This window comes from Salmo trutta, chromosome 37, assembly GCF_901001165.1.
Source record: "Salmo trutta chromosome 37, fSalTru1.1, whole genome shotgun sequence".
In the NCBI taxonomy this organism is placed as follows: Eukaryota; Metazoa; Chordata; class Actinopteri; order Salmoniformes; family Salmonidae; genus Salmo; species Salmo trutta.
Window position 1 is genome coordinate 6,436,439 of NC_042993.1, and position 18,251 is coordinate 6,454,689.

An 18,251-nucleotide genomic window follows, 5' to 3' on the forward strand; every position below is an offset into this window, starting at 1 on the left:
TAGGAAAAACTCCCTAGAAGGGCCAGAACCTAGAAAGAAGCCTATAGAATAACCAGGCTATGAGGGGTGGCCAGTCCTCTTCTGGCTGTGCCGGGTTGAGATTATAACAGAACATGGCCAAGATGTTCAAATGTTCATAGATGATCAGCAGGGTCAAATACTAATAATCACAGTGGTTGTCGAGGGTGCAACAGGTCAGCACCTCAGGAGTAAATGTCAGTTGGCTTTTCATAGCCGATCATTCAGAGTATCTCTACCGCTCCTGCTGTCTCTAGAGAGTTGAAAACAGCAGGTCTGGGACAGGTAGCACATCCGGTGAACAGGTCAGAGTTCCATAGCCGCAGGCAGAACAGTTGAAACTGGAGCAGCATCACGGCCAGGTGGACTGGGGACAGCAAGGAGTCATCAGGCCAGGTAGTCCTGAGGCATGGTCCTAGAGTTCAGGTCCTCCGAGAGAGAAAGGAGAGAGAGCATACTTAAATTCACACAGGACACCGGATAAGACAGGAGAAATACTCCAGATATAACAGACTGGCCCTAGCCCCCCGACACATAAACTACTGCAGCATAAATACTGGAGGCTGAGACAGGAGTGGTCGAGAGACACTGTGGCCCCATCCGACGATACCCCCGGACAGGGCCAAGCAGGCAGGATATAACCCCAACCACTTTCCCAAAGCACAGCCCCCACACCACTAGAGGGATATCTTCAACCACCAACTTACCATCCTAAGACAAGGCCGAGCATAGCCCATGAAGATCTCCGCCACAGAACAACAAAACAGACCCCAAAATCAGTCATTTGTGTAAGTGCTGTGCTTGTTGACTCTCCTTTATAAGTGTGCTGAAGGTCTGTTGTCAATTTGTTTACTGTAAAATAGCATTCTATCTGGTCTACTAGGCTTATCTATATCTCTGGAGGTTTCCTTACTAAATAAGATCAAAAGGAAAGTGTGTCATAAGTGATCACATGCCAGATACTGTTTGTAGAATACATTCCTCCACTAGAGCATTACTGGCATATTAGTTTTCATTTTCATATGGTCCATCACATTGGTAGGTGTTTTTAAAAAAAAAGTATGTTGCCCTGTAGTACGCCAGGTACTCTACGGGCTGCTGCTGGGTGGGAGGAGAGCAGACCACAGCAGTCAGAGGCCCCCAGTGGATGACGTGGAGGAGTATTACAGGGAAGGCCAGTACCTGACCAGCAGCATGGTTGAAGCCGTCCTGCCCAGTGCTGCAGAACAGATGCAGCTAGACACTCTGCATCAGGTATGTATACATGTGTATGATATAGTATACAGTATAATCAAACATACTGCTGTTGATTCTATAATTGATTCTCTTGCTCTGTTCCTTAGGCTGCAAGGTCAGTGCAGCTTGAGGTGTTTTTGGAGACCCTTGGTGTGTCTGCCACTGGTTGAGGCTGCCCACCAGACCTGCCTCTTATTTGTGTACATTTTATGGCTGTCATTGACATATTTTATAGTTAATGCTAAAAACAAAGTTTATAATATATAAAAGGCTTATGATAAGTTTGACTTAGTTTAATTTGTTTTTATTTCTTTGCTCGCTACTGTAAAGCGTATTTTGGTCTTTGAAAATAGCTTTATAAATCCCATGTATTGTTACTATTATATTATAGGTGCACTGGAAAGATTTGATCATTAAAAATAACATTTAAACCAGCTGTTGTTGAGAATGATTGGATATACACACACACTAAAGTCTTAAACTGAAAAAAACAAACAGATTGTAATTTTTAGCTCAATCTGAGCAAAAATGAGATTTTCCAGAATCGGTGTCAGTGACACTGAAAACATATGACACAAACCCTCCACCCAGTTAAAACGCACTTCAAATATATATATGTACAGATTTATTCTCATACCATCACAACAGAGTACTGTCTTCAGCTGTGCAACACACACAACAAATCATAAATAAAAAATTATTGTAGCTGATTTGGCCTGTGAAATGGACCAAAGCATAATCTTTTGGAAAATAAAGAACATGACTAGAGCTGGCGATGTTAGCCTGTACCCGCTAGGTGCTGCTGTAGGTAGAGGACTTTTGTTGCCATATCCATAGCACAGAGAAACTAATTCAGAAAGCAACATTAAAAGGATTAGCTCCGTCCTAAAAATGCTGAAACTCCCTCTCCTGGTTCATAAAGAAATAAACCAGGAATGGGTATGACTCAAATAACCCATTATCAACTGAACTGGTCTTTATAAACCTGGGAATTCAATTATATTTCATGTAAATGATTATCAAAACAAGCTTGTTAATTGAGTGAGTCTGCATTGTGAAATACAACCCAGGTATGTCTAGCTGTACCAAAACAAGGCCTCAGAGGCTTCTGGAAATAGCATGAAGAGAAAAATGTGCTTAAAATGGCCACTTTTGACCCAAAACACAAGCAAAATGTATATGAACAGTGCATGTACAGTAAATGGTTGTCATGGAGATAAATATTTGCACTTAATTTACAGTGTGTAAAATAGAGGCAGAATATTAAAAGGCCCATTGCGGCTGTTTTTTTTTTTATCTCAATATCAAATCATTTCTGGGTAACACAAGTACCTTAAAGTGACTTTCTTCAATCAAAAAGCAGTCAAAAACAAACTAAAATAGCTTCTTAGCAAGAGCATTTTCTTCAAGTAAAAATGTTGCTATGACTGTCTAGGAGTGAGTGGCTGAGTGGGGAGGGGAAAACTGAAAAGCAGCTATTATTGGCATGTCATCAGGCAGGCCAAAACTCCATTCCACTAAAACAGGCTGAAATTTCAGGTGGCTTTTTCAAAACAGCTCTTACACTAAAAGGGCATTATCATAATTTCACAGTACTATTCCAACCTCATAGTGTGAAAATATATATGAAACACAGGAAAAATAACATTTTTGACAGCACTTGACCAAATATCTCTGTGCCTTTCATTTAAGGCAAACAGTTAATTCCCAAAATGGAAAAAATAATGTAGGTTTGATACAGGACAAGTGAAAGATGTAGGGGAGGCAGACCGTGGCTGGGAGAGTGGGGACTGGGATACAATTAACTGTATAGTACTGCTTCTCACTGGAAAAATAAACTGAGGAGTGATGGTCCAAAACAGTGTCTCCAGGGGCAACTAAATAGATAGCCAGAGTGGAATTAAATGAAACGCCAAATGAAGGACATCAGTCATAATGTGAGAAAAACAAAACAAAACTTATATCTATCTTCTGAAGAAAATGTATTATATTCAACCACCAAAATAACAAGGTTTAGTGGTCAACTCTTCCTAAAGTCTATACCAAAACAAAACAAAAGTATGCTCACAATTATCAATCCTTAATTGGTTCATGTTGATGGTGAGATTGCTACGAGCATGAAAAGCTGGAATGCATGAAAGTAACATCTCTAGACTTCCACAAAGCTATGGTTAGATACCTGCACTCGAAGCAAGGTGATGACGAATAAGAACCATTACAAAATTCTGTTTATGTTCACGAACCCCAAGACATGAATAGTTGCTCTACAAACAACTATGCTGTCCTTAATTGGTCTTAATGACGTGAGTAGCTGATCTACGAGCAGTGACATTGTCCTCTCAGATCACGACACCATAGACATGAATAGTTGCCACATGAACAACAGTTACAACGTCTCATAAATATATCCCCTCCTGAGTTCCTGGAGGATGGTACAGTCTGAAAGCAGCACGCCAATGCTTCTCGCAGGGGAGAGGTGGAGGGCAGGGGGGCACGGTAAGGTTGAGATCCTCCTCGCCCACTTCCAATCCATGACTGAACAGTGAATACCAGCAAGCGACAACTGTTTGAGTTCTCTCTCCAGTCCCTGTGTTCAGACCAAATAACCATTGCATCCCATCTACATGTACCCCCCCACCCACAAACAACCCAGCCCCGCCCCTCCTCTCCCCTATCTACTCTGTCACACAGAACGCAATGTGCGTCATACATGGTGGAAGGAGTCTTCTTCAGCCACTGTGGTTCTCCTCTCCCTCACCGCTCTCCACCTCTCCACCCACTTTATGGCCTCAGAGACCACGCAGACAGAGGACGTGAGGCCCACCAGAAACAGCAGGTCTGGAAGGGAAGAAGAGACGGACTGTTACTATAGCACATATAAACCCTCACCTCCATCACTAACAGACCAGGGTCCATCTCAGAACAGGAGAGCTGATGTAGGGATTAGCCCCCCCCCCCCCGTCCATTCATTACGGCGGCAGGTAGCCGAGGTTAGAGCGTTGGGCCAGTAACCGAAAGGTCGCTGGTTTGAATACCGTGAAAAGTATGTCGCTGTGCCCTTGAGCAAGGCACTTAACTAATTTGCTCCCAGGGGCACTGTACAATGGTTTCCATTTCACACTCGTGTATAACAGGACAAATATAAGCACCCTCCAAATGATTCTGATCTAAAAGGCTAAACTGATCCTAGATCAGAACTCCTATTCTGAGACGCTTTATGAATACGGGCCCTGAAGGCTTATGTTTAATCTTTAGCTCAGTGGGCCAACATGTCTTTCTTACCAAAGATGCTGAGGCTCTCTGTCTGGAAGACACTCTGCAGTGGAGGGAAGTAGATGACCGCCAGCTGGCCCATGATGGAACCCAGCACCGCATAGCAGAACATCTTGTTACTGCACAGGCCCATCTCATGGACCATACGAGTCTGACAGAGAGATGGAGAAACAGAGACCGTCATCATGAATCAACAACAGATCCTAGGTGACATGTTTCTGCCCACTAATCTCTCAGATCCTTCCTCCTGTACAGGGCACAGCAGTGCACCCACCTGTGAGCGGGAGCTGAGGGCGTTGAACATGTCGAAGAACACAAAGCAGGTGAAGGTCATGGTGGTGTCTCTGGGAGTGATCAGATTGTCCTGAAGCTGAGAGGAGAAGATACAAACACATTGATGGAATCAATCAGTCAACTGATACAGGAAATAGGTAGGGATTGGCTTGGATTCACTATTAAATGTGATCAGTGTGTTTAATTTTTTGGGTTCACACATTTATTAATCTGAAAACACACATTCCACATCAAAAGTAAATCAGCAGACCGCGTCATTACAGTACACAGCAGACCGCGCCATTACAGTACACAGCAGACCGCGCCATTACAGTACACAGCAGACCGCGTCATTACAGTACACAGCAGACCGCGTCATTACAGTACACAGCAGACCGCGTCATTACAGTACACAGCAGACCGCGTCATTACGGTACACAGCAGACCGCGTCATTACAGTACACAGCAGACCGCGTCATTACGGTACACAGCAGACCGCGTCATTACAGTACACAGCAGACCGCGTCATTACAGTACACAGCAGACCGCGTCATTACAGTACACAGCGCCATTACAGTACACAGCAGACCGCGTCATTACAGTACACAGCGCCATTACAGTACACAGCGTCATTACAGTACACAGCAGACCGCGTCATTACAGTACACAGCGCCATTACAGTACACAGCGCCATTACAGTACACAGCGTCATTACAGTACACAGCGCCATTACAGTACACAGCAGACCGCGTTATAACAGTACACAGCGCCATTACAGTACACATCAGACCGCGTCGTTACAGTACACAGCAGACCGCGTCATTACGGTACACAGCAGACCGCGTCATTACGGTACACAGCAGACCGCGCCATTACAGTACACAGCAGACCGCGTCATTACGGTACACAGCAGACCGCGTCATTACGGTACACAGCAGACCGCGACATTACAGTACACAGTAGACCGCGTCATTACAGTACACAGCGTCATTACAGTACACAGCAGACCGCGTCATTACGGTACACAGCAGACCGCGACATTACAGTACACAGCAGACCGCGCCATTACAGTACACAGCAGACCGCGTCATTACAGTACACAGCAGACCGCGTCATTACAGTACACAGCAGACCGCGCCATTACAGTACACAGCAGACTGCGTCATTACAGTACACAGCAGACCGCGTCATTACAGTACACAGCGTCATTACAGTACACAGCAGACCGCGTCATTACAGTACACAGTAGACCGCGTCATTACAGTACACAGTGTCATTACAGTACACAGCAGACCGCGTCATTACGGTACACAGCAGACCGCGTCATTACAGTACACAGCAGACCGCGTCATTACGGTACACAGCAGACCGCGTCATTACAGTACACAGTAGACCGCGTCATTACAGTACACAGCGTCATTACAGTACACAGCAGACCGCGTCATTACAGTACACAGCGTCATTACAGTACACAGCAGACCGCGCCATTACAGTACACAGCAGACCGCGTCATTACAGTACACAGCAGACCGCGTCATTACGGTACACAGCAGACCGCGTCATTACGGTACACAGCAGACCGCGTCATTACAGTACACAGCAGACCGCGTCATTACAGTACACAGCAGACCGCGTCATTACAGTACACAGCAGACCGCGTCATTACAGTACACAGCGCCATTACAGTACACAGCAGACCGCGTCATTACAGTACACAGCGCCATTACAGTACACAGCGCCATTACAGTACACAGCGTCATTACAGTACACAGCGCCATTACAGTACACAGCAGACCGCGTTATAACAGTACACAGCGCCATTACAGTACACATCAGACCGCGTCGTTACAGTACACAGCAGACCGCGTCATTACGGTACACAGCAGACCGCGTCATTACGGTACACAGCAGACCGCGCCATTACGGTACACAGCAGACCGCGTCATTACGGTACACAGCAGACCGCGTCATTACGGTACACAGCAGACCGCGCCATTACAGTACACAGCAGACCGCGCCATTACAGTACACAGCAGACCGCGTCATTACAGTACACAGCAGACCGCGTCATTACAGTACACAGCAGACCGCTCCATTACAGTACACAGCAGACTGCGTCATTACAGTACACAGCAGACCGCGTCATTACAGTACACAGCGTCATTACAGTACACAGCAGACCGCGTCATTACAGACATTTACATTACATTTAAGTCATTTAGCAGACGCTCTTATCCAGAGCGACTTACAAATTGGTGCATTCACCTATAATATCCAGTAGAACAACCACTTTACAATAGTGCATCTAAATCTTTTAAAGGGGGGGGGGTTAGAAGGATTACTTTATCCTATCCCAGGTATTCCTTAAAGAGGTGGGGTTTCAGGTGTCTCCGGAAGGTGGTGATTGACTCCGCTGTCCTGGCATCGTGAGGGAGCTTGTTCCACCATTGGGGTGCCAGAGCGGCGAACAGTTTTGACTGGGCTGAGCGGGAACTGTGCTTCCTCAGAGGTAGGGAGGCGAGCAGGCCAGAGGTGGATGAACGCAGTGCCCTTGTTTGGGTGTAGGGCCTGATCAGAGCCTGAAGGTACGGAGGTGCCGTTCCCCTCACAGCTCCGTAGGCAAGCACCATGGTCTTGTAGCGGATGCGAGCTTCAACTGGAAGCCAGTGGAGAGAGCGGAGGAGCGGGGTGACGTGAGAGAACTTGGGAAGGTTGAACACCAGACGGGCTGCGGCGTTCTGGATGAGTTGTAGGGGTTTGATGGCACAGGCAGGGAGCCCAGCCAACAGCGAGTTGCAGTAATCCAGACGGGAGATGACAAGTGCCTGGATTAGGACCTGCGCCGCTTCCTGTGTGAGGCAGGGTCGTACTCTGCGAATGTTGTAGAGCATGAACCTACAGGATCGGGTCACCGCCTTGATGTTAGTGGAGAACGACAGGGTGTTGTCCAGGATCACGCCAAGGTTCTTAGCACTCTGGGAGGAGGACACAAGGGAGTTGTCAACCGTGATGGCGAGATCATGGAACGGGCAGTCCTTCCCCGGGAGGAAGAGCAGCTCCGTCTTGCCGAGGTTCAGCTTGAGGTGGTGATCCGTCATCCACACTGATATGTCTGCCAGACATGCAGAGATGCGATTCGCCACCTGGTTGTCAGAAGGGGGAAAGGAGAAGATTAATTGTGTGTCGTCTGCATAGCAATGATAGGAGAGACCGTGTGAGGATATGACAGAGCCAAGTGACTTGGTGTATAGCGAGAATAGGAGAGGGCCTAGAACAGAGCCCTGGGGGACACCAGTGGTGAGAGCACGTGGTGCGGAGACAGCTTCTCGCCACGCCACCTGGTAGGAGCGACCTGTCAGGTAGGACGCAATCCAAGCGTGGGCCGCGCCGGAGATGCCCAGCTCGGAGAGGGTGGAGAGGAGGATCTGATGGTTCACAGTATCAAAGGCAGCAGATAGGTCTAGAAGGATGAGAGCAGAGGAGAGAGAGTTAGCTTTAGCAGTGCGGAGAGCCTCCGTGACACAGAGAAGAGCAGTCTCAGTTGAATGCCCAGTCTTGAAACCTGACTGATTAGGATCAAGAAGGTCGTTCTGAGAGAGATAGCAGGAGAGCTGGCCAAGGACGGCACGTTCAAGAGTTTTGGAGAGAAAAGAAAGAAGGGATACTGGTCTGTAGTTGTTGACATCGGAGGGATCGAGTGTAGGTTTTTTCAGAAGGGGTGCAACTCTCGCTCTCTTGAAGACGGAAGGGACGTAGCCAGCGGTCAAGGATGAGTTGATGAGCGAGGTGAGGTAGGGGAGAAGGTCTCCGGAAATGGTCTGGAGAAGAGAGGAGGGGATAGGGTCAAGTGGGCAGGTTGTTGGGCGGCCGGCCGTCACAAGACGCGAGATTTCATCTGGAGAGAGAGGGGATAAAGAGGTCAAAGCACAGGGTAGGGCAGTGTGAGCAGGACCAGCGGTGTCGCTTGACTTAGCAAACGAGGATCGGATGTCGTCAACCTTCTTTTCAAAATGGTTGACGAAGTCATCCGCAGTGAGGGAGGAGGGGGGGGGAGGGGGAGGAGGATTCAGGAGGGAGGAGAAGGTAGCAAAAAGCTTCCTAGGGTTAGAGGCAGATGCTTGGAATTTAGAGTGGTAGAAAGTGGCTTTAGCAGCAGAGACAGAAGAGGAAAATGTAGAGAGGAGGGAGTGAAAGGATGCGAGGTCCGCAGGGAGGCGAGTTTTCCTCCATTTCCGCTCGGCTGCCCGGAGCCCTGTTCTGTGAGCTCGCAGTGAGTCGTCGAGCCACGGAGCAGGAGGGGAGGACCGAGCCGGCCTGGAGGATAGGGGACAGAGAAAATCAAAGGATGCAGAGAGGGAGGAGAGGAGGGTTGAGGAGGCAAAATCAGGAGATAGGTTGGAGAAGGTTTGAGCAGAGGGAAGAGATGATAGGATGGAAGAGGAGAGAGTAGCAGGAGAGAGAGAGAGCGAAGGTTGGGACGGCGCAATACCATCCGAGTAGGGGCAGAGTGAGAAGTTTTTGATGAGAGCGAGAGGGAAAAGGATACAAGGTAGTGGTCGGAGACTTGGAGAGGAGTTGCAATGAGATTAGTGGAAGAACAGCATCTAGTAAAGATGAGGTCAAGCGTATTGCCTGCCTTGTGAGTAGGGGGGGAAGGTGAGAGGGTGAGGTCAAAAGAGGAGAGGAGTGGAAAGAAGGAGGCAGAGAGGAATGAGTCGAAGGTAGACGTGGGGAGGTTAAAGTCACCCAGAACTGTGAGAGGTGAGCCATCCTCAGGGAAGGAACTTATCAAGGCGTCAAGCTCATTGATGAACTCTCCAAGGGAACCTGGAGGGCGATAAATGATGAGGATGTTAAGCTTGAAAGGGCTGGTAACTGTGACAGCATGGAATTCAAATGAGGAGATAGACAGATGGGTCAGGGGAGAAAGAGAGAATGTCCACTTGGGAGAGATGAGGATTCCAGTGCCACCACCCCGCTGGCTCGATGCTCTAGGGGTATGCGAGAACACGTGGCCAGACGAGGAGAGAGCAGTAGGAGTAGCAGTGTTATCTGTGGTGATCCATGTTTCCGTCAGCGCCAGGAAGTCTAGGGACTGGAGGGTAGCATAGGCTGAGATGAACTCAGCCTTGTTGGCCGCAGACCGGCAGTTCCAGAGGCTGCCGGAGACCTGGAACTCCACGTGGGTCGTGCGCGCTGGGACCACCAGGTTAGAGTGGCAGCGGCCACGCGGTGTGAAGCGTTTGTATGGCCTGTGCAGAGTGGAGAGAACCGGGATCGGCAGACACATAGTTGACAAGCTACAGAAGAGGCTACGCTAATGCAAAGGAGATTGGAATGACAAGTGGACTACACGTCTCGAATGTTCAGAAAGTTAAGCTTACGTTGCAGAAAATCTATTGACTAAAATGACGAAAATGATACAGTACTGCTGGCTGGTGGAGTAGGCTAGTACACAGTACACAGTAGACCGCGTCATTACAGTACACAGTGTCATTACAGTACACAGCAGACCGCGTCATTACGGTACACAGCAGACCGCGTCATTACAGTACACAGCAGACCGCGTCATTACGGTACACAGCAGACCGCGTCATTACAGTACACAGTAGACCGCGTCATTACAGTACACAGCGTCATTACAGTACACAGCAGACCGCGTCATTACAGTACACAGCGTCATTACAGTACACAGCAGACCGCGTCATTACAGTACACAGCGTCATTACAGTACACAGCAGACCGCGTCATTACAGTACACAGCGTCATTACAGTACACAGCAGACCGCGTCATTACAGTACACAGCAGACCGCGTCATTACAGTACACAGTAGACCGCGTCATTACAGTACACAGCAGACCGCGTCATTACAGTACACAGTAGACCGCGTCATTACAGTACACAGTAGACCGCGTCATTACAGTACACAGCAGACCGCGCCATTACAGTACACAGCAGACCGCGCCATTACAGTACACAGCAGACCGCGTCATTACAGTACACAGTAGACCGCGTCATTACAGTACACAGCAGACCGCGTCATTACAGTACACAGCGTCATTACAGTACACAGCAGACCGCGTCATTACGGTACACAGCAGACCGCGTCATTACAGTACACAGCGTCATTACAGTACACAGTAGACCGCGCCATTACAGTACACAGTAGACCGCGCCATTACAGTACACAGCAGACCGCGTCATTACGGTACACAGCGTCATTACAGTACACAGCGTCATTACAGTACACAGCAGACCGCGTCATTACAGTACACAGCAGACCGCGTCATTACAGTACACAGTAGACCGCGTCATTACAGTACACAGTAGACCGCGTCATTACAGTACACAGCGTCATTACAGTACACAGTAGACCGCGTCATTACAGTACACAGCGTCATTACAGTACACAGTAGACCGCGTCATTACAGTACACAGCAGACCGCGTCATTACAGTACACAGTAGACCGCATCATTACAGTACACAGCAGACCGCGTCATTACAGTACACAGTAGACCGCGTCATTACAGTACACAGTAGACCGCGTCATTACAGTACACAGCAGACCGCGTCATTACAGTACACAGCGTCATTACAGTACACAGCAGACCGCGTCATTACAGTACACAGCGTCATTACAGTACACAGCAGACCGCGTCATTACAGTACACAGTGTCATTACAGTACACAGCAGACCGCGTCATTACAGTACATAGTAGACCGCGTCATTACAGTACACAGCAGACCGCGTCATTACGGTACACAGCACACCGCGTCATTACGGTACACAGCAGACCGCTTCATTACGGTACACAGCGTCATTACAGTACACAGCAGACCGCGTCATTACAGTACACAGCGTCATTACGGTACACAGTAGACCGCGTCATTACAGTACACAGTAGACCGCGTCATTACAGTACACAGCAGACCGCGTCATTACAGTACACAGCATCATTACAGTACACAGCAGACCGCGTCATTACAGTACACAGCGTCATTACAGTACACAGCAGACCGCGTCATTACAGTACACAGCAGACCGCGCCATTACAGTACACAGCAGACCGCGTCATTACAGTACACAGTAGACCGCGCCATTACAGTGCACAGTAGACCGCGCCATTACAGTACACAGCAGACCGCGCCATTACAGTACACAGCAGACCGCGTCATTACAGTACACAGTAGACCGCGTCATTACGGTACACAGTAGACCGCGTCATTACGGTACACAGTAGACCGCGTCATTACGGTACACAGTAGACCGCGTCATTACGGTACACAGTAGACCGCGTCATTACGGTACATAGCAGACCGCGTCATTACAGTACACAGCAGACCGCGTCATTACAGTACACAGCGTCATTACAGTACACAGCAGACCGCGTCATTACAGTACACAGCAGACCGCGTCATTACAGTACACAGCGTCATTACAGTACACCGCGTCATTACAGTACACAGTAGACCGCGTCATTACAGTACACAGTAGACCGCGTCATTACAGTACACAGCAGACCGCGTCATTACAGTACACAGCAGACCGCGTCATTACAGTACACAGCAGACCGCGTCATTACAGTACACAGCAGACCGCGTCATTACAGTACACAGCGTCATTACAGTACACAGTAGACCGCGTCATTACAGTACACAGTAGACCGCGTCATTACAGTACACAGCGTCATTACAGTACACAGTAGACCGCGTCATTACAGTACACAGTAGACCGCGTCATTACAGTACACAGCAGACCGCGTCATTACAGTACACAGCAGACCGCGTCATTACAGTACACAGCAGACCGCGTCATTACAGTACACAGTACACAGCGTCATTACAGTACACAGCGTCATTACAGTACACAGCGTCATTACAGTACACAGCAGACCAATAAACAAACATCAGCCATATTATCAAAGAAGGCAACAATGTCCCGGAGAAAAAAAACATATCTTATGAACACAAAAACAATACACAGTCTGATTGTAACAGACCAGTCATAATCCTACTGCTGCTGCTTGTAACAGGCCAGTCATAATCTTGCTGCTGCTTGTAACAGGCCAGTCATAATCCTGCTGCTGCTTGTAACAGGCCAGTCATAATCCTGCTGCTGCTTGTAACAGGCCAGTCATAATCCTACTGCTGCTTGTAACAGGCCAGTCATAATCCTACTGCTGCTTGTAGCAGACCAGTCATACTCCTACTGCTGATTATAACAGGCCAGTCATAATCCTACTGCTGCTTGTAACAGGCCAGTCATACTCCTACTGCTGCTTGTAACAGACCAGTCATAATCCTACTGCTGCTTGTAACAGACCAGTCATAATCCTACTGCTGCTGCTTGTAACAGGCCAGTCATAATCCTGCTGCTGCTTCTAACAGGCCAGTCATAATCCTACTGCTGCTTGTAACAGGCTAGTCATACTCCTACTGCTGCTTGTAACAGGCCAGTCATAATCCTACTGCTGCTTGTAACAGGCCAGTCATAATCCTACTGCTGCTTGTAGCAGACCAGTCATACTCCTACTGCTGATTATAACAGGCCAGTCATAATCCTACTGCTGCTTGTAACAGGCCAGTCATACTCCTACTGCTGCTTGTAACAGACCAGTCATAATCCTACTGCTGCTTGTAACAGGCCAGTCATACTCCTACTGCTGCTTGTAACAGGCCAGTCATAATCCTACTGCTGCTTGTAACAGGCCAGTCATACTCCTACTGCTGCTTGTAGCAGACCAGTCATAATCCTACTGCTGCTGCTTGTAACAGGCCAGTCATAATCCTGCTGCTGCTTGTAACAGGCCAGTCATAATCCTACTGCTGCTTGTAACAGGCCAGTCATACTCCTACTGCTGCTTGTAACATGCCAGTCATACTCCTACTGCTGCTTGTAACAGGCCAGTCATAATCCTACTGCTGCTTGTAACAGGCCAGTCATAATCCTACTGCTGCTTGTAACAGGCCAGTCATAATCCTACTGCTGATTATAACAGGCCAGTCATACTCCTAATTATAACAGGCCAGTCATTTACATTTAAGTCATTTAGCAGACGCTCTTATCCAGAGCGACTTACAAATTGGTGCATTCACCTTATGATATCCATAATACTGATTGTAACAGGCCAGTCATAATACTGATTGTAACAGGCCAGTCATAATACTGATTGTAACTGGCCAGTCATAATACTGATTGTAACAGGCCAGTCATAATACTGATTGTAACAGGCCAGTCATAATACTGATTGTAACAGGCCAGTCTTCATACTGATTGTAACAGGCCAGTCTTCATACTGATTGTAACAGGCCAGTCTTCATACTGATTGTAACTGGCCAGTCATAATACTGATTGTAACTGGCCAGTCATAATACTGATTGTAACAGGCCAGTCATAATACTGATTGTAACAGGCCAGTCATAATACTGATTGTAACAGGCCAGTCTTCATACTGATTGTAACAGGCCAGTCTTCATACTGATTGTAACAGGCCAGTCTTCATACTGATTGTAACAGGCCAGTCATAATACTGATTGTAACAGGCCAGTCATAATACTGATTGTAACAGGCCAGTCATAATACTGATTGTAACAGGCCAGTCTTCATACTGATTGTAACTGGCCAGTCATAATACTGATTGTAACTGGCCAGTCATAATACTGATTGTAACTGGCCAGTCATAATACTGATTGTAACTGGCCAGTCATAATACTGATTGTAACTGGCCAGTCATAATACTGATTGTAACTGGCCAGTCATAATACTGATTGTAACTGGCCAGTCATAATACTGATTGTAACTGGCCAGTCATAATACTGATTGTAACAGGCCAGTCATAATACTGATTGTAACAGGCCAGTCATAATACTGATTGTAACAGGCCAGTCATAATACTGATTGTAACAGGCCAGTCATAATACTGATTGTAACAGGCCAGTCATAATACTGATTGTAACAGGCCAGTCATAATACTGATTGTAACAGGCCAGTCATAATACTGATGTAACAGGCCAGTCATAATACTGATTGTAACAGGCCAGTCATAATACTGATTGTAACAGGCCAGTCATAATACTGATTGTAACAGGCCAGTCATAATACTGATTGTAACAGGCCAGTCATAATACTGATTGTAACAGGCCAGTCATAATACTGATTGTAACAGGCCAGTCATAATACTGATTGTAACAGGCCAGTCATAATACTGATTGTAACAGGCCAGTCATAATACTGATTGTAACAGGCCAGTCATAATACTGATTGTAACAGGCCAGTCATAATACTGATTGTAACAGGCCAGTCATAATACTGATTGTAACAGGCCAGTCATAATACTGATTGTAACTGGCCAGTCATAATACTGATTGTAACTGGCCAGTCATAATACTGATTGTAACTGGCCAGTCATAATACTGATTGTAACTGGCCAGTCATAATACTGATTGTAACTGGCCAGTCATAATACTGATTGTAACAGGCCAGTCATAATACTGATTGTAACTGGCCAGTCATAATACTGATTGTAACAGGCCAGTCATAATACTGATTGTAACTGGCCAGTCATAATACTGATTGTAACAGGCCAGTCATAATACTGATTTGATAGAAGTTTGATCATGCTTTCCTGAATGATCAAGAACACTACTATGATTACAACTACTTGCCTCTCTCCAGAAGACGAACAGGGTGCCGCATACGATGACGAGTGCCGACACCAGCACCTTGACTAACAGACTGCGCGTGAGGATGCTGTCCCTCACATTCCTCGGAGGCTTCCGGATCACATCCTTATCCACTGGCTCCACTCCCAGACTAAGGATGACAGAGGATTACATGGATTTCCATCTACGGTAATTACCACAAACTATTTTTACACAAAGCATCAGTAATTGTGACTTTAATCTGGTGGACTTAAATATGAAAGCAGCAGGTAGCCTAGCGGTTAGAGATTTGGGCAGGTAGCCTAGCGGTTAGAGATTTGGGCAGGTAGCCTAGCGGTTAGAGATTTGGGCAGGTAGCCTAGCGGTTAGAGATTTGGGCCAGTAAGCGAAACCTCGCTAGTTTGAGTCCCCAGGCTGACAAGGTGAAAAAAAGAATCTGTCGCTGTGCCCTAATTGCTCCAGGGTTACCGTTGATAATGGCTGACCCTGGCCATGACCCCACTCTCCGAGGGTTGGGATATGCAAAAAATGCATTTCCATTTCACACAAATGCGTATAATACACACTTGTACATGTGTGAAACAGAACAGATATAAGCACCCACTAAATTCTTAAATGACACCAAATTCTTAAATTATTATTATATAAAATCTTGTGAAACTGAGAGCAGACCATTTTCATGACAAAAGAATACAGTTCCCATAATGCTTTGTGTAGTGTCACCTCTGAGCGGGAGGTCCGTCCATGATGATGTTGATCCACAGGATCTGCATGGCATTCAGAGGGTTGGGGAAGTTCATCAGTGTTGCCAGGGAGATGAGGGTGAGCGCTGCAATGCTCCTAGGAAACACAATAATGCCAATTTAATCATATTTACAACAAAGTGGCCCATATAGCATTGTTTCAAGGAATCTCTTTATCAAAAAGGTAGCTCTCCATCACTCACGTGCTCAGCTGGAAGCGGACAAAGTTTTTAATGTTGTTGTAAATGCCTTTCCCTTCCTCGATGGCAGACCTAGGACGAAACAGAATGACAGAAATATTAACTCATTTTTCTATCCTAGCAAAGACACATTTCTAGAAATCATGATGGCTTTGAAGCCCAAAAGAATTAGCAAACTGGGTAAGAGTATAAAGTGTTACTGCAAACTGTTTCTAAAAGTTTCCTCACAAGATGGTCTGGAAGTCATCGTCCACTAGGATCATGTCTGCTGCCTCTTTACAAACGTCAGTGCCAGTCTGGCCCATGGCAACGCCGATGTCTGCTGCTTTCAGCGCTACGGCATCATTCACACCATCACCCGTCATCGCCACCACAGCACCAATGTTCTGGAGAGACTGGAATGAGAGAGGGAGAGAGAACAGTCAAACCTTGTAATAAATCCACATTATAGTCATGAATTAAACTCCTGAAAGAACACAACAGTTTTTAGTTAATGAATCGAGTTCCCTGATCTTGATTGAACTCATTCCTTTAGATTAAAGGGATCTGAAATTATGGAGTGCATTTTCTAATAATTGTGTGATTTTCATTTTCTTCACTAGCACTCGTAACACTAGTGACTGGAAAACCACCAGGTATATACCGTAGACACTTCCCCGTGACTGAATGTCCCAAATTGCAGTGGGAGTTTCTAGAGACTTCCCAGGGCTTTGGAGCCACATGCTGCCAGGCCAGGCTCTGCCTACGCAGAACAAGCATTCACACATCATCTCATGCCAGCTGGCTGACACTTGGCTGGGTTCTCACCTTGACTATCTTCAGCTTGTGTCTGGGGCTGGCCCGGTAGAACACCACGATCTGGAGGCAGAGACATCACCCTGTTAACCCAGCCCTGTTAGACATCACCCTGTTTCACCCAGCCCTGTTAGACATCACCCTGTTAACCCAGCCCTGTTAGACATCACCCTGTTAGACATCACCCTGTTTCACCCAGCCCTGTTAGACATCACCCTGTTTCACCCAGCCCTGTTAGACATCACCCTGTTTCACCCAGCCCTGTTAGACATCACCCTGTTTCACCCAGCCCTGTTAGACATCACCCTGTTTCACCCAGCCCTGTTAGACATCACCCTGTTTCACCCAGCCCTGTTAGACATCACCCTGTTTCACCCAGCCCTGTTAGACATCACCCTGTTTCACCCAGCCCTGTTAGACATCACCCTGTTTCACCCAGTCCTGTTAGACATCACCCTGTTTCACCCAGCCCTGTTAGACATCACCCTGTTTCACCCAGCCCTGTTAGACATCACCCTGTTAACCCAGCCCTGTTAGACGTCACCCTGTTTCACCCAGCCCTGTTAGACGTCACCCTGTTTCACCCAGCCCTGTTAGACATCACCCTGTTAACCCAGCCCTGTTAGACATCACCCTGTTAACCCAGCCTGTTAACCCAGCCCTGTTAGACATCACCCTGTTAGACATCACCCTGTTTCACCCAGCCCTGTTAACCCAGCCCTGTTAGACATCACCCTGTTAGACATCACCCTGTTTCACCCAGCCCTGTTAACCCAGCCCTGTGTTTGAGTGTTTTACAGCTTGATAAGGATGATGTTCACATTTAATAAAAGCTCTGACGAAGGCCAAGAGGGAGACATGTAAGCTTTAACACAAATAAGTGATATCAGCAAGAGCAGCACGTGGGTTTCTCTGTTCCTTGATGCACATTTACAATGTACATGTGAATGTAATGAAGGTATTCTATTCAATTCCAACAACTTTATTTGTCCACTTAGGACAATTACTATGTGAAGACGGTACACTCTATACTATTTAAAGAATAAGGA

At 47.0% G+C, this 18,251-nt stretch overlaps 1 protein-coding gene across 5 annotated transcripts in view; it reads right to left on the reverse strand.

Moving 5' to 3' along the window:
• Nucleotides 1-1,862: 1,862 nt before the first annotated feature.
• Nucleotides 1,863-18,251, reverse strand: part of LOC115177551 (calcium-transporting ATPase type 2C member 1) — a 63,701-nt gene continuing 47,312 nt past the window's right edge. For all 5 annotated transcript variants that reach the window (XM_029738442.1, XM_029738445.1, XM_029738443.1 and 2 more), the window contains 8 exons: nucleotides 17,215-17,265; nucleotides 16,636-16,802; nucleotides 16,411-16,479; nucleotides 16,188-16,304; nucleotides 15,468-15,615; nucleotides 4,802-4,897; nucleotides 4,537-4,678; nucleotides 1,863-4,092 (listed from right to left, as the gene is read on the reverse strand). In XM_029738442.1, coding sequence (XP_029594302.1) covers nucleotides 3,959-4,092; nucleotides 4,537-4,678; nucleotides 4,802-4,897; nucleotides 15,468-15,615; nucleotides 16,188-16,304; nucleotides 16,411-16,479; nucleotides 16,636-16,802; nucleotides 17,215-17,265 — 924 coding nt within the window. In that variant the 3' untranslated portion in view covers nucleotides 1,863-3,958. The remainder of the gene's footprint in view (nucleotides 4,093-4,536; nucleotides 4,679-4,801; nucleotides 4,898-15,467; nucleotides 15,616-16,187; nucleotides 16,305-16,410; nucleotides 16,480-16,635; nucleotides 16,803-17,214; nucleotides 17,266-18,251) is intronic.